Source organism: Adiantum capillus-veneris, chromosome 4, assembly GCF_014529385.1.
Source record: "Adiantum capillus-veneris isolate H3 chromosome 4, ASM1452938v2, whole genome shotgun sequence".
Classification (NCBI taxonomy): Eukaryota; Viridiplantae; Streptophyta; class Polypodiopsida; order Polypodiales; family Pteridaceae; genus Adiantum; species Adiantum capillus-veneris.
This window is the reverse complement of record NC_140934.1, coordinates 10532681-10549804: the sequence shown is the minus strand read 5'-3', so window position 1 is coordinate 10549804 and position 17124 is coordinate 10532681. Positions and strand designations below refer to the sequence as shown.

Sequence of the window (17124 nt, the reverse complement as noted above, 5' to 3'; positions counted from 1 at the left end):
TTGTGATGACAACGTCTCTCAAACACCATGTAGAATTTGTCACTCTACTTGGGAGGTTGAAATGGACTAAAGAGCAGACATGCTTGCGGTAGCTATGTCTCCCAAGCACCAAATGGATTAGTAATCCATCTTGGAATTATGTCATAGGGTAAAAAGGGATCCTCTACCCGCTAAGACAAATTGACTAACGACTATGGTTTTATCTCTTTTACCTCATAGTCGAGGACGACTATGATTTCAAGAGAGAGGTAATGTCACAAAATCTAATATCTAACCAACCCAAATGATTTTCTTATATTAAATTGATCGTTTAATGTGGGATCATAAACGGGAACAAGGGTTAGACTATAGACATGTGCTTACGGATCTATCTCAACACGGGGCCAATGGTAAATGGGTCCAAATGAGAGATGGTATGTCAAAGAGCAATGCTACCTGATGAAGCTGAAAGACCGTAGAGTTAGCTTCATTAAGGACGTCCAAAAGTTAGTGTTCAAAAGTCTTTTGACCTTAGGCAAGCTAGGGATGACCTTGAGGTGGCAATCCTACCCAAGCATGAGGTGCTTGTTGGCTTGTTAAGTTTTAGTGGGAACTTTACCCAAAAGCTTGAGGTGTTTCTCACATGCTTAAATGATTAAATTTCTAGAAGTATTCAATTCAAAGATAACTCTCAAGAGACATGAACGAGCCATGCTTGATTGAGTAAGTCCTTGAAGCATTCCATTCAACCAAATGACTTAATAAGCATAAAAGACACATGTTCAAATGATCCTCCACATGTGGCCCTCATGATGTGTTTGAATGCTATTGGATAGGTTTTGAAGGGGTCCAATGAGAATTTAGATACATAAAAATAAATAATTAAGTTCTTTCTCTCAAAGAGGAAAAAGAGGACACATGCTCAGAGGAAATAATAAAATAATACCACAGAGAGAGAGAGAGAGGTGTGGACCAAGCATGAGAGGGGGGGTATACTCTCCCACACACACACATTCTCTCATTGTGTGGACTGCAAAATGCAAGAGCTCCATCTCCTTCTCCAAGTTTGTTGAGAAGTGGAGAGCCTACACCAACACTCTTGGCTATGGAATGCAAATCCAACCAAGAGCCATGCTTCAATGCTTAAGCTTGCCATCTTCTTCATCTTCATTACTATGCTATTATGCTATGATAAGCAAGGAGTGATGATAAGTGAGGAACTATTTGTTTCTCCTATGAAATGTTTTTTCTTCCTCTTTCCTACCCTCATTCTCCGCTAGCTCTCTCCACCTTCAAAGGTGTTTGAGGCCTTGGGACTTAGGCTTGGGATAGTTAATGCTTTTTGCAAAGTTTATGTTAAGCTCGTGATGCATGAAGCTTTCCATCTTCATAGCGTCACCAAGGTCACAAGGAACACAAAGATTGTATTGTAACAAAGTCTCTCTTCATGGGAGAATTCATAATACAAACGCCTTTTGGAGGGGGACCGGCTCCAAGTAAATCCGGTCCTCATCTATTGTCATGTTCTCTAATACTCTCTCTCTTGCAAAAGTATTGTTCATGCCAAGTTAATTATGTACTATGTTTATGTTGCTACCATTAATTAGGTTCACCCTCCATATTCTCAAAGTAATCTCACAAAAATGCTCACTCTAATTCTCTTAATTCCGCTATTCTCAAAGTTCATAGGCCATTTCCATTACATGCGGTGGGCTTGAAAAGTTGGCCACTCGCAAAGTGGGAGATCTTCAAGGTATTAAGCCAGAGATGATTAAATAGACGAGAGATTTTACACATGAGTGGATGTGTGATATGTTCAACCTTGCACTTCAACGTGATATGCCTTATGATTGGAGTACTAATTGGGTCAAGCCTTTGCATAAAGGAGGGGATGTAAAGAATGTAAACAACTACTAGACTATAATGATTGGGTCTCTTATGGTAATTTTTTTGGGTGTATAATGGAGATGAAATTGAGTGATTGGGCTGAAGATAATGACTAACAAGCAAAAGGACAAACGGGTTTTCGCCGATGCCGTAGCACCATTGATCATCTTGTCACTCTTCGTGTTCTCATGGAGGAAAGTTGGTTGAAAGACAAGTGATTATATTGTTGTTTTGTGGACTTAAAAAAATCCTTTGATATGATTCCATGTAACAAGATGTGGAGAAGAATGGAGAAATTCCAAGTGCCAAGTGAGTTTATGGTTGCGGTTTCTTGAATCTATGAGAAGGTGATGTGTCAATTGCGCATGGGAAGAGGAATTTCATAATTTTTTGTGAGTACTATTAGGGTTAAACAAGGATGTCCATTGTCACCAACTATCTTTAGTCTATGTATCGATGAATTGGAACAAATGGTACTTGACTTTATGTAAGAAGAAGACATTTAAGGAGTCACTATTTGCAATGTGGTAATCATGCTTTTGTTGTATGCGGATGATGTAGTGCTTCTAGCACACACTTTAGAACATGCACAAAAGCTTATGGTTGTCCTTGAGAACTTTTGCTTGCATAGTGGACTGATTGTGAATGAATCCAAAACAAAGGTTATGCTTGTGAAAACCAACCATAAGGAGAAGCCATGCATTGTGTACAACAATGAGACACAACTTGAAGTTGTTGAGAGATTGAAGTACCTTGGCCTTGAGGTTCCAACCAATCACCAGTGGAATGAATGTGCTATGCGTCGTTTGGAAGCGGGAAAGAGAGCATACTATGCATTTGAGAACATGTGTAATGCGGGAAACATCAAGTATTGGGTTCTCAAGAAGTACCGTGTTGACACATTGGTGACATCAGTTCTTCTTTGTGGAGTTGAAGTGTGGGGTGGGAGCATCTCAAAGTCTACTTGGAAAGAGTTTGAGAATGTCCAAAAGCGTTTTCTTACAAACTTTATCCAAGTTAAGACACAAACACCATATATGCTCCTACTTCTTGAGTCGGGATCTCTTCCAATTGAGATTATGGGCATGGAAAGGATTGTGGAGTACATGATAAAGATGTGTCAAAACTCCTCATGTCAACTTCCTACAAATGCATGGGAAGCAAGCAAAAAAGTTCAAAAGACGCATAAAAGTAAGATATTGAGCACTGGATGGATGCAAGACATACATAAGTGGTTTGGGAGATGGGATGCATTACACTTGCTACATGATGCCTCAATTGACCCGCAAGTGAATGAAGCTTTTCTACAATGCCAATGTATTACGGCTTGGGAGGAATTCGGTGGGTCACGCTTCATACATTGCACCACCCATATTGCCCCCAACTACAAAACCATGTTCTTTGCTGAAAGGGGAAATCATACTCACATTTACATGCTTGAGCGTATCCCCTTGTCAACGATATGCACTATCGCAACCATTTAGCTTGACTCCCACTGCCTTCGATGTGAGACAGGGCATTGGGGCAATGGAGGAGTCAAATCGACTGTGCACATTATGCTCACTGCATGTTTAGTTTGAGTACCACACACTACTAGAGTGCTTAGCTTTTGGTCACATTCGAACTTGCTTCCCTAATATTTTAAGCATGACTTAGACCTACACACTTTCCTATCCCAACCACAATGTGGGCTCTCCATTGCGACTCTCATCACCACAAATTTTGAGCATCAAGATTCACTCATTAGCCACACACATACTACATCACATGTAACTTTGGTCCCATAGGTCATATTTGACCTCCAAGGATGATAACAAAATCTATTTATCTCTCTCTCTCTCTCTCTCTCTCTCTCTCTCTCTCTCTCTCTCTCTCTCTCTCTCTCTTTGCTCAAGGCCTCAGTCCCTTGGGGGGCATGACAGGGTAGCTTCCAAGTTCCAAGTTATGAACGAGGAGCGCAATGGCTCATGTTAATGGATAGCTATAAGCTGCAAGTAGTTGACATCTCTCTTGTGAATTGCACATGATATGAGCCTTTTTCTAGGCAACGGGCTGTTCAATCGATGCATTATATGTTTAAAGGTTGTCATTCTCTCTCTAAGTGTAACTCATATTATTGTTACTTTCATATGTGATTTTGGTGACCCCCAAACGAGTTTTGGGTGAGTTTTGAGGAGCTCTCTAGTGATCAATCCTCCCACATTTGTATCTCTCTCTCTCTCTCTCTCTCTCTCTCTCTCTCTCTCTCTCTCTCTCTCTCTCTCTCTCTCTCTCTCTCTCTCTCTCTCTCTCTCTCGTGTTGTGGATGGCTATTTTTGCAAAAGAAATGTTTGGAGGGGGTGGATGGCAGTGGATCGACAGAAAAACAAGGCTAGAGAGCGATCTTCACAACTCGGGCAACGTTAAATGAAAGGAGCAATGAAATGATACTAGATTGGGAAATGTAGCAAGGCCTTAATCAAGTGGATATAAAGGCACTTGGGGCCTATTGGCTATACTACTTGCAATTCATTCCTTGCATTGGATTGTGGCCCCCATTCATCGCTTGCTTCATGCACTCACCTTGAAGGAGCTCACTCTGCGTAGTCACCTAATTAGGTGTTGCTCTATTTACACATTGAATATCTCTCAAACACACACACACACACACTCACACACACGCGCGCGCGCACACACACACTCACACTCACACACACACACACACACACACACACACACACACACACACACACACAGAGAGAGAGAGAGAGAGAGAGAGAGAGAGAGAGAGAGAGAGAGAGAGAGAGAGAGAGAGAGAGAGAGAGAGAGAGAGATTGTTGGTGCTCACCCTCACCATCACTGTTTCCAAGAGCAAGAACTTGCAATCATGTAGTATTGTGTCCACTTTCCAACCAACCTAAGGGAACAACTTCTAGCATAGCAAGCAACCTCGATCTTTGCTTGAGTGAGAGAAGTGTTGTTGCCACAACATTCAATGGCTCTAATTATGTGCATGTGTTGGCTTATGTGCCCTTGATGGCACTATCGCTTTGTTTTGGCTATTGATGCCTCAAATAGGAACATTACTCCTTGCATGCTCGCCATACAATTACTCTCTCTAACTCACTCTCCACCTTCTTCTTGGTGCCATTGGTGCACTGATGCCTACATAGAAGCAACAATATACGAATTGCACAAGTTTTGTGGAGGGAAGAATACCAGTGATGTGTAGAAGAAGCCCTTTCTGAGCGTTATCATTGCTCGCCACCACCCTACACTGATACAATGAGAGGTATGCAAACTTAACCCGTCATCTTCCTTTTGTAGAAACCATATGTTGTGTTTGTAGTTACTACTGCATCTATTTTCTTTGTTATAATCTCTATGTAATTTTACAATGACAAGGAGGATGCACTTTACACATGTTGAATAATGTGGGCTTCTGCTTTATTCCTTTGCAAATCCATTTGCTCTCTTAGTGGGCTAACAGCGTGGGCCATAAGGCATGCATGCTTGTTGTTGCGCTTCCAAACTTGAAATTCCTTACGATGCTTTAGTAGTGTGAGTTGAACCGGGTCCACCACCCTCCAGTCTCTCTCTCTCTCTCTATCTATCTATCTATCTATACACACACACACAAACACACACACACTTATATATATATATATATATATATATATACACACACACACACACACACACACACACACACACACACACACACATATATATATATACACAAATATATATTGTTATGGTCTTCTTGATGCAACCAGTGCTCTACCAAGGAGAATGGCAACCACAGTTGGTGCTCCCCCCCCCCCCCCCCCCCCCCCCCCCCCCCCCCCCCCCCTTCCCCCTTCTCCCACGTGTGTGTGTGAGTGAAGAGTGAGAACCACCTGATCAAGTGGCCTGACCTGGCTGAGCTCAAGATGGTAAGTGAAGAAGCCACTTCCTCCTCTTGCTCTCTCTCTCTCTCCCCCCCTCGCTCATGCTCCCTCAGAGCTGCATTTTCCACTCCATGCACAATTAGGCAACCATCATGCAAGAGATAGGCTGGCCACGATCTATAAGTTTGGCAGCTTTGCAGGTTGTGTAGAATCGGGTGGGATCAAGAGGCTAAAGAAGCGGGAGTAAGATAGTTTAGCTTTTGTAACATGGCTAAAGGCTATAGAGGGTTGGCTATGCTGTCCATGGTTAATGAGTTGAATTTTTCCGTGACAACGATGGTGTCCTCTTCATCAACATCATTATCTGAAACATGGCAAGTTTCATGGGCTTTGAAAACCACAATGGCTACTGCATTGTTGGCTTTCACAACATTTGCATCAATCAGTAGAGTTAGGGATGTGTGTTCATAAAAAAAGACAAATATTCTCTGATAAGAAAAGTCTGTAGATCTTTCGAAGGGGCGCCAGGGCATTATTCACATGTGCAACAACAAGGCTCGCTTGCAAAATTGGCGACGACTTGGGTGATGTGTATTAGGCTAAGCCGCAGTCCTCAAGAGATGTAGCAAAAGCCCAATGTTGTCATCTGCATCTAGGTAATAGTAAGGTACTGATTCACCTTTAGCAAGAAGGTTTTGGGCCTAGGTGGTCTTTGCAATGCAAGGTTGGGACTTGTCTAGGTGGACCCAATTGGCCTCTTGCAATTTACCATAAGTATATGTGGGGGCAAATACAAGTCCGAGATCATCACATGGAAAATGATACCATGTAAAGGGGAAAGGCCAAGAGGCTCCCACTTCATGTACATACACCATATCGTGATTAGAAAGAGAGCGTCCAGGCACACAATGTGAAAGAAGATGAGAGTAGAGATGGCATACTGCACATAGGGGAGAGATTAGATATTAGGATACATAGAGAGACACAATTGTGTAACTGATTATGGAGATGCATATCTTAATTTTTGTGTTACAAGGTTGTGTATGATGTGAAGATGTGTCATGCCTCCTGATTCTCAAGGCATGAGAATGGAATAATTGTAGGGTTTTCTCGCCCACAGCCAGCAAAGCTCTAACATTAACTCGCTATACTTGACTAACCAAGGCGTACTTAGGAGAAAGAGCACACATCTCTTTCTCTCTCTCTCTCTCTCTCTCTCTCTCTCTCTTCCTTTGTTCTATCGTCTGTCCTACGTGGCCATGTGTTGGGGGCTCAAGGACTATGAAGAGTAGATGAAATGTGAAAATAAGACAACCCTCGAATGAACTCTAATGAAAAAGTGTTAATCAAGATTTTTAAAACCCTTGATGGCACCTTGGAAATTGCTCTTGAGAAACTATTAACTCTATCAATACATGAGACAAAAACAACAATGCTCAACCATAAGAGAGGGTTGATGTTGTGCACTAATGGTCATGATAACGACACATAAATGGTGCCTTGAATGCATATGGAAGTATGTAAGGAGTTGACATGAGCAGATTATTAAGTATTTTTAGGGAATGTATAACAATTGTAATAAGTTTTGGTGCAAGGTGTCATCTAAGATTTAGGTTTATACAACATAGATAGATCAAAGAAGAAGCTCTAGGTTGTTTTGCAAAGTGAGGACCTACCTCAAAATAATATTGCCTATGCATGCGCCTTGAATGCATATGCCATTTTACAAGGAGTTGCCATGGGCTAACAAATTCACTAAGAAAGTACCATTTAAGGGCTCTTGGGAAATAACACACATCTAACATCATGCAAGAGCAAGGCATGGAAAAACATATTCATTAAAAAAGAGTTCTAAGTGCCAACACTCATTCCACAAATAAGGTAGTCATCAAAGCCTCTTGAGAAACAACGCCCATTGCACTATTTAAGGAGTTTCCATGGGCAAGTATGTGGCCTTAATTTTGGACTAGGCGATTTTTAGCCGAATCTTTGTAGTAGATACCCCCAAGCTGAATCTTGAAGGGGAAAAGGACGGCCCATGACAAGTGCTAGCTCACCAAACGACTAGCAGTTAGACGAGGTGGGGGCGTGCGAGCCAAGCAGGGTTGCTAGGTGTTGTAGGTAGGACATGTGTCAGCTAAAGAGGAGGGACTAGTAAGGTGTTTTTTAAAATATCTAGACTCTGGCATCCATGACACAGAGCTGCCCATGGTAGATTGGCTTAGCCCTTCTGGCTCTTTGTTAGTGCGAGGTCACGAGTTTGATTCACGCTACTAGAGGAAAAACGAATCAATGTTTTAATGGGCTCTCCCAATGAAAGCAAAGCTATGTGGGGAATTTGGGAGATACTATCTAATGAAAATGAAGAAGAGCGTTACACTAGCATATTCATGATTATCGTGTTAGCCACTGACTTTGTCAAGGTCCTATATGTGATGCATCACTTTTTGAAAAATAAAGAATTTGTGTGGTCTAAACCCATTAAGGACAACGCATCATGGGAATAAATGGGCGTAAGATACCTACGGTACCCCGCATGTGTGGACCATTTCACTACTTTGCATGGCGTTAATACCCCATGATCTTTCAACCCCATAACCCCACTTACCCATAACATGTGAAGAAAACCGACTGCCCCTCAGCTATGGACCTACCAACCATATGCTACCTAAAAGCAGCAGCATGGAACCCTTTGAGCCAAAGGATAGAGGAAATTCTTCTTGGCCCTTACACTGCCACCCACATTCCAACCATGGCCAACCAAGTCCCCAATCTCCTAAACTCTCTCTATGTGGACATCTATAATACATGCTTTAATCTATTGACACCTGCAATCTATAAACCAATCCTCATGCTCTTGGTTTATGATGGATGCAGGTAACATGATTAAAACTTGCATAGTCGGGTGTTTTTGGATTATTTTCACGGGCAAACAATTAAGTTGCTGTACATAATAGTCTTCTTAATGAAAGCAACCCTTTTTCTTACCATAATGTATACATACTTCAATGGTGTAGTTTTTAATTGTTTATTGCTCTCACACACACACACGCACACACACACCCCTCTCTCTCTCTCTCTCTCTCTCTCTCTCTCTCTCTCTCTCTCTCCGTGTCTCTATCTCTTGCCAAAGGTGAAGTGGGACAAACCGGCCGGTAGGCTGGTTTGGAACACTAGTACATGGAATGATTGCAGCATGTGACCTACATGAATTGGGTATCTTGTTTTCCACATGAATTGAGTCTCAATTTGGGCCGTCAAAATTGACAATTCATGTCCTTGTCGCCTTCAAACTAGTAAGTGTGAATGTGGCCAAATTTATCCTCTCCCCATACCAAGCTACCGACCATATCGAGAACCACTTTTTTGCAAACAACAATGGAGGCGATGTGCATAACTCTTGAGCCTCACTTCTGTGCGCGAATCCACTCTTATACCTGTTGCGTCACTCAATGGTGAAACAGATGTCCGAGCGGCGAGAATCCTAAGTTGTAAACAATAATTTTACCAACGTGATACATTTATCATCTATGTCTCTTACTGTCCGGCGCACTTATGGCCGCTCTACGCTCAACGCCCATTCTCACCCTCACTGCTAACGATTGCGACCTCACCTCGTCACCGATTCGCTCACCGTGTCTGTGTCTCTGCTCGCTTAATCTGTTTGCTGCTTTATGTGAGCTTGAAGCTAGTCATTGGAGCTTTCCAGGCTCGATCTATTTGATTGAGTTTCAAGGTTGAGGTACTTGGTTAAAGAGGGAGAAAGACAACACTTGAGAGACCTCTATGTGCTCTGGATCTCTCACAGATTGAGGAGAAAGGGGATATCTTCTGACGTGCCATGAAGTTTCCCGTTCTTCAAGGGCTTGACCTGAGTCCAGCCGAGGAAAAGCTCTCCCCTTCTTTGGAACCTGATGAGCGACAGCATGTGAACGGGAAGAGCTTCACACGAGTACGCAGCAAAATGAAAGGTGATCTCTCTTCCAATCCCTATCAGCCTATGTGATTTTGATGATCTGAAATGTGTGTATCCATCTTGTTAGTGGATCATTTGCCACCTCACTAATTGCGCGTCACCTTGTTAATTGATATGCATAGTCTCAGCTGCATTGTTGTTCAGTTTTGTCTTCTGTTCATTTGTTTGAATTCAGATGGCTGATTTTTTTTTTCAAACAATCAGCAGATATTGTTGCAGATGATGTTTTGGATGAGGACCTGTTATGCACACCTCCCTTAGATGCAAGAACCCCAGCTAGGTCACGATTGTCTAAAACCAAGAGGCAGTTTTCTGAGTTGGAGGAGAGTAATCAGGTGATCAATGGAGAGGATGTGGAGATGTTGAGCGAGCGTAGGCGTGCTTTGTTTGAACCCCTGGGCCCTAATTCTGTCAAGGCATTCGATAGCTTTCTTCCCCCTCCGGATTTCGATGCTGCATCTTATCCCCGAGGGTGGGTTATTGGGAAGAAGCGCAAGCTTGTCAATGTGGATGTTGTAGAAAGCATGAGGCGAATAGCAGTACAGGAAATGAACCGCAAGGTCTGACTCATTCAAGATTGAGCTTAAGCAGCTGATGAACCAAAAAATTAATGAGCGTTTTTGTGTTGAATAAGTTTCCTTTTGGCTCTTCATTGAAGTGGTTAATCTCTTTGCAGGACCGAGAGATAAACGGACTAAATGAGCAGCTGGAAGAGGATGCAAGGACCATGGAGCACCTCCAAATGGAGTTGCAACAGGAGCGGCAGAAACGGTTGCAGGCAGAAAGAGAGAAGGCAACCCTTCAAGCTCAAGCAGACATGCTAGTGACAATGCTTAATGAACTAGAAGAAGATGCTGATGCTGAGCAGGTAGATGATTGTCAAGTGATCAACAGCTAGATGCACCAAAGCTTGGTATTTGGTTAACCGAGGTTGGGCCCTGTACATGCTCTACTCATTCTACTGTGTTATATGTATAAGTTTCTATTCAAAGATTACTGAGATATCGGGTTCAAGGTGAGGAGATTGTATACAAAATTTCGAGTGCATTTGTTTTGCTTCAATAATACATCAGTGTCTTCTGGTTGTGACCTTGTCATCTGTGTAAGTGGCTGGAAGGTGGGGCTTGGTGTGTGGGAACAGCTTTGCCAAAGCGAGGCTGAACATGTTATTTTGCTAAAGAGGAAGCAGGCTGGCAGGTATTTTTTGTAGCATAATCATATGGGTTTATTGGCAGTTGGATAGCGTGATGACCCCCAGTAAAGAGATGATTCTGTGTTACATGGGAGAGCCAAGAGAAAACAATCTTCTTCATTATAAAAGAAAAACTCTTCAATTGATGGCTGACATTCAAGGTTCCTCTTCTGGCCCTCTTCCATCAGAGTACTCTGGATAAATTCCGTGATAGGGAAGGTGAAGATGTCTTTATACAGGACCAGCAATAGCGAATGGTGTGAACCTTTTTCGCAGAGCACAGTTTTCTTCTAGACATGGAAAGTACAGTTGATTCTGGATAATGGTATCCAAATTCACTCAAATATGTGGCGCCAAATCTACTCTTGGAAAGAGAATTTATAAAATTTTAGAGAGAAAATCTACCAAGAGAGCAAATCAAGTTAAGAGAGAATCAGGTTTAGAGAAAAAGTCAGCCTCCTCTACTGTCTCCATGGAGTTTCTTCCCAATCTTTGGATTAGAGGAGCCACTTTCAGCAAGTGTCCGGCGATCGAGACCTCTTTGGTAGCTCCAGATTAGCGCTCATACTGGCTCCCTTTATACTTTCCTCTTTCCTCAGTGGATTTTTTGGTAATGCCAGTTTTTGTTGTCGACTGGCTCCTCTGCTCTGTGCTTCTTCAGCTCCCTGGTTTCAGATGGTACCAGTTGGCGGGCTTCGCTTGACATAAGCTGCCTTGGCAGCCAGCTCTTTACTCCACGACACCACTGGTGGCTTTTTGGTTATCGTGGACTTTGGTGTACAGCTGCTGGGCATGCTTTTGGTGGGAGTGTCTTACCTTTTAGAGGCAGTTGACTGTTGACATCCTCTATCCCTTAGATGGCTAGGGCACTTTTTACTTTCTTTAGGAGAGGTTTTTCTCCCTGGCCCTTCAGTTTTTCAGTTTTGCCCACGTGGCAAGTTGTATATGGTTTTGTTAGACTTGCCTTCGAGCATCTTTTATTCTCGCCCCCAGGTTTAGCACCATTTGGGCGTTCTCAAAGGTTTCTCAAGTAATAGAAACCAGCCACTTTTTCTTGCAAACGAAAAGGTGGTTAGCATCCTAAAGTGAGAAGAGTCTATACAGAAAGTCATTGTGCAGCATGGAAGTGTTTTGACGACCAAGAGTTAAGCATGGACCACCTTTTTAGGAGGAGAGTGTTTGTGACTGTATTAAAGTGCAATGGAAGGGATTGTGACACAGGAGCATGGGAGAGAGAGAGAGAGATTAAAGAAGAGGAGAGAGAGATGGGGCAAAGGGTGTAGGAAGGGTAGACAACCCTTTGGATTATTCCGATCGATCTCACTCTGATGATAAGAGTTCTGCTCAAATAGAGATCTCAGACTCTACTCTTCAATCTCAGACTTGTTGTCTACTACAACCTAGATCTCAATCTTGGGAGCCTTTGACTCTTAGGTCTCAAGGCATGTACGCTGTCTTAGGACCAATGCCCAAATTGAGGACTTCTTGATGAAAACTTAGTCCGATCATGAAGTAACTCGACCAGAGGCTCAAAAGCCTTACATTGTTTCTTCTGAGAGGAACAATACTTGCAACAAACCATCTTCAAAAGAGTCCCAAACTAGAAACACAATGGCTTGTCATGACTTGGTAGTTGGAAAGCGATCTCGGAAGAAACTGTAGAGAGAATCTTTTTCGTTTGATCCTGCACACCCTATAGGTGTGAAGGATGATCTGTTGGTTACAGCCCCATCCTAGACGTCTATGGGCTGTAAACAGAGAAAATCTCCGTGTTGCAACTGTCTTCAGAAGCACTTCTTTGTGATAAATTAACTTGGTTAGAACCAGGCTGCGGTTTGTACACAAAGCACTTTGGGCAGCTGTAGGTGAGCTTAGAGACACCAAAAAGGTGTTTGAGATCTGCAAAATGCCCAAAACTAATGGGGAAGCATCTAGGTGTCTTCTCTCGATGACACTTGTATCTTAGTACTTTCTATCCATGAGAGAGAACGATGGGCCGATTTTATAGCCACAAGGCAGCCCCTCAAAATGGGGGGGGGGGCCCTCTTCGATTTTCACGCAAAAATAGACTGCAGCCTATGCTTAGGGTAGAGAGGAGAGGGAGAGGGCTGAGATAGAGTAGACATTGCTAAAGAGAGAGGAGGTGCTGTTTTTAGCGCACCTAGTTTTGGGCCCTTTTTTATGTAAGTGCTTGCCCACTTATAAAAGTGGGTGGCTGGTAACTGAAAACCTGCAAAAATTTAGAGAAAGATTAGTCCAATATGCTCGTACACACTTGCCCAGGTGTCCCCGGATGCACTCATCACTCACATGTGATGCAACATGTACATATTTTGCAAAAAAGACCGCTTTTCCCAAAAAAAAAAAGCTTTTCTGAAAAGCTTTGAGAACCAGTATTCAAATCATTCTAGTGCTCCTATCACCCACCTTGTGATGCATCGGAAAAACCCTTATCTTACTAAACAAATTCTCAAGGATGCTTTAATTCACCCATCGCATACCGCATTAAAGATGTGTGTTTTGGATGGTAAGATACTCCTTGTAGATACTCTCTCACCTATCTAATGTGTCTGAGCTTAATATCGTGTCGTTTCCAATTCCAAAAATGCATGTTGAGGGCAAGGGGAAAAGGAGAAATTCCACCCCAAAATAGAGAAAAGTAACCTAATTTTTAAAAGTTTCCTCTTTGCAAATTCAAGAAATGGAATTTTGTATGTTAAGGCAAATGGTTTTTCTCAAACATCGTCCTGGGCAAGGATTTTTTGACGTTGCATGCGGAATATACTCTCACATGTGGATTCAAGTATGCGATAATCCATTAAGAATTGTAAGTCCCAAGGCAGCGTTCAAATTGCGTGGACAATGAGCTATGCCCATGATGTGGTAGCTAGCAATTTGCCAAAAAAATCCTGAGGACGTTCCGGACCCACCATGAACGCGGGTAGCCTTCAACCCTCGGAAAAGGATGTGCAGCTCCTTAAATGCGGGCGTACATCGAACATCATAATATTCGCTTGTCCAACAGTGTGAATGGGTTGCAATGTGGAAAAGGGGCATCAACACATAGGCGTGTGCGTAGTCTAAACGCACCCTAAGCTATAGCTAAATTAACGACATCCCTTTCGCTTATAAATAGTTGTCTCCAAGTGTGGGTGCTTTAATTTATCTATCTAGGCAATCTTGGAGATGTTGAAGCTGGACTCAATTCTGAGGGAAAACTTGAACAATTTTCGAAACATAATGAGATATCGAATGCAAGTCGAGACATGTCTACTTACTTTATCAGTGGAAAATTGTTTTGTTTGATCTACTCCGGTAGGGGAAAATGTTAAAGAGATCCTCTTGGTCCTAAAAGATATTCTTCCACATGGAGACTCGATGATAAAAGTTTGAATAGAAATCTAAGAGTCACATGGACGACCCATATGTGGTTTGGAGCAGATTGGAATACGCGGGAAAAAGATTGCACACTTTTTCTTATTTATCAGTTTGTTCTCTCAAGCTCTGTCTTCTCGAACTTGAGAAAAATGCTCGAGGCAGTCACTTTCCAAAAATGTGCACCATATCATTGTCAAAATAGGCAATGGAAGAAGTAATGAAGACACGGACTAGCCCTTGATCCACGTATATATACAAGACAACGAAAGAGAAGAGAGATCACTGAGGTAGAAAGAGAGGACATCTGAGAATAGAGAGAGAGAGAGAGAGAGAGAGAGAGAGAGAGAGAGAGAGAGAGAGAGAGAGAGAGAGAGAGAGAGAGAGAGAGAGAGAGATTTGGGAAATGCTCTCCATGCTGATACAAAGTTGCATATACAAGCGACCAAGGGTGGTCTTGCATAGATGTGACATGCCCTTGATAGATAAACCCATGATACATACAACTGCTTTTGCTACCGCCATCTGCTAATGCACACGAGATCTCTAACTCAACCTCGGCATTGGCAACAACCCCAAGATGGACTTGAAACAAGAAAAACCGCATCTTCTCTTGGCAACAAGATGGATTTGGAGAGAGAGGATACATGCTTAAGGCTGTCCTGCTATGGGCGTCCTCTAAAGGCAATGGAAATCTCTGCTCTCCTAGACTAGCACCATAGGTGCATAGTTCTAGTGAGGATAAGAAAAGGTGGAAGAAGCGAAGAAAAAGCAAGAAAAGCAAATTTCTGAAAAAGTTTATAAGGTATGGGAGGCCATCTAGCAATTAAGAAGAGGAGAGCTCGTTTTCTTTTGACAGTGAACAAATGAGCAAGAGGACCAAGGTGTTCAAGGAAAGAGGTCAGGCCATCAGGTTTGAGACGTTTTCAGGCGACCAGGACACCCATCAAGCCCTTGAGTTTACACAACAGTTTGACGTTGCCTTCTCTGGGGGTGAGTTCATGAAACACTTCCAAGGTGCGAAGGGCGGCATCTTACTTGAAAGGAACTGCTCAGACATGGTGGTCTACTCTGTTGTTACATAGAGAAGCATGTGCAACGTGGGTAAAATTCAAGAAAATTTTTACATCAACTTGGATATCAGACAAATATGAAAGAGATGTCATCACGGCTTGGCATCAAGGTGTTTATGTATTTTCAAAATTGCAAAGTTATGGTTGAAAACAGACTGGGAAACATGTAAAGTGCTTGAGGTCAGATGGAGGGGGAGAATACTTCTCCAATGAATTCAACGGTTTTTTGAAAAAGCATGGAATTCAGAGGCAGTTTTCATGCAGGTATACTTTGCAACAAAATGGTGTTGCTGAGCGGAACAACAAACATATTATAGAGGTTGCTAGAGCGTTGATGAATGAGAAGAATATGCCTCATTGTTATTGGGCTGAGGCTGTTGCCATCATAGAGAGTCATGTCCCACCGTATGCAGGGCATCATGGTATAGATGCTACAGTGAAAGCGGTTGAGACATTCTTTTATTGGCCTACCGTGAGGAGAGATGTCGATGCCTTTGTGCGAGCATGCGCGATTTGCCGAAAGGTCAACTTTGATAGGCAAAAGGCACCAGGGTTGTTACAGACATTGCCGATTCCAGACAAACCATGGGAAAGCATAGCTATGGATTTTATCTTTGATCTCCCAAGAACACAGACATGGAATCTGGACCATTATTTGTAGATTCAGCAAACAAGCTCATTTCATTCCTGTTAGGAAGAAGATAAAACCAGATTAGATGGCACGTCTCTTTATGTGCAATATTTTTAAGTACCATGGTATGCCACAGTTAATTGTCAGCGATCGTGATCTAGGGATGACAAGTCTATTCTGGAGAGGCATATTTGAGAATATGGGCACTACGCTTTAAGTTCTCATCGTCGTTTCATCCGAAGACAGATGGGCAGCTAGAAGAAGCAAATTCTACTGTCTTGGATCTGCTTAAGTGCTATGTGTCAGAGCACAAGGCGAAGTGGGAGTAGTATTTGCCGTTTGTTGAGTATGCGTACAATAATACAGTGCATTCTTCAACAGGCAAAGCATCTTTTGAAATTGTCGAAGGTCATGTGAAAGTTTCTCCCATTTTGCATACCAAGGAAAAGATCTTTCAGGCAGATCAATATGTGCAGAATATGGATGAAATGTACCAGAAAATAAAGCATGCCCTTGAAAGGACACAGGCAAAGCAAAAAAAGAGTTATTGATCCCACCGTCGCGAATTGCTGTTTTCACTTGGTGACTGGGTATTGTTGCGGTTTGAAAAGGCACGCTTAAAGAAGCGAAAAGGTAAAGAAAGTCTCTTTACAAAGCTTAGTATGCGTTACTATGGGCCTTTTCAAGTAACAGAGAAGATCAATGACGTCAGTTATATGCTCAAATTGCCTGAGAACTGGAAGATTCACAATGCCTTTCACGTGAGTCTTCTCAGACCATTTGTTGGTGATGTGCCAGAGGATATGCCAGTTGAAGAGCAGCCAGAAGTTGAAGAGCTTGATGAAATCTTGGTCCAGAACAGATCATGGCACACAAGGAAAGAAAAGTCAAAGGCAAGGTTATAAGGCGATATTTGGTGAAGTTCAAGAACTCTCCACTTATGGATGCAAAGTGGATGGAAGAGAGCGAATTGTTAGAGTCACCAAATGTATTGCAACTTTACTTTGAAGCCTTTGGTTTACCTCCTACGTATTCTCCAACTCAAGAAGAGCAAAGGTCAAAAGGAAAGAGACCTGCGCTAGAGGGGGGTGATCCAGGAGCTAGCTGGAACCGGCCTGTTAAATCCAAAAAGGGCGGTAAAC

At 42.5% G+C, this 17124-nt stretch overlaps 1 protein-coding gene across 2 annotated transcripts; it reads left to right on the top strand.

Moving 5' to 3' along the window:
• The first annotated feature begins 9222 nt into the window (after positions 1–9222).
• Positions 9223–10795, top strand: LOC147458695 (protein HEADING DATE REPRESSOR 1-like). Of its 2 annotated transcripts, none has more exons than XM_086510135.1 (3): positions 9223–9706; positions 9916–10271; positions 10388–10795. In XM_086510135.1, exons 1-3 carry the CDS (start codon positions 9577–9579, stop codon positions 10607–10609), a joined length of 708 nt encoding a protein of 235 aa, XP_086366261.1. In that variant the 5' UTR covers positions 9223–9576; the 3' UTR covers positions 10610–10795. The 2 variants fall into 2 exon arrangements, with proteins under 2 accessions (XP_086366261.1, XP_086366262.1); XM_086510136.1 differs by having other exon boundaries at positions 9248–9706; positions 9919–10271.
• The last annotated feature ends 6329 nt before the right edge of the window (positions 10796–17124 follow it).

Bases quoted from the DNA above. Each gene is read 5' to 3' on its own strand.
- LOC147458695 (XM_086510135.1), top strand. From the start codon at position 9,577: ATGAAGTTTCCCGTTCTTCAAGGGCTTGACCTGAGTCCAGCCGAGGAA. The intron at 9,707-9,915 runs GTGATCTCTCTT...TCAAACAATCAG, and splicing joins AGTACGCAGCAAAATGAAAG to CAGATATTGTTGCAGATGAT. The intron at 10,272-10,387 runs GTCTGACTCATT...ATCTCTTTGCAG, and splicing joins TACAGGAAATGAACCGCAAG to GACCGAGAGATAAACGGACT.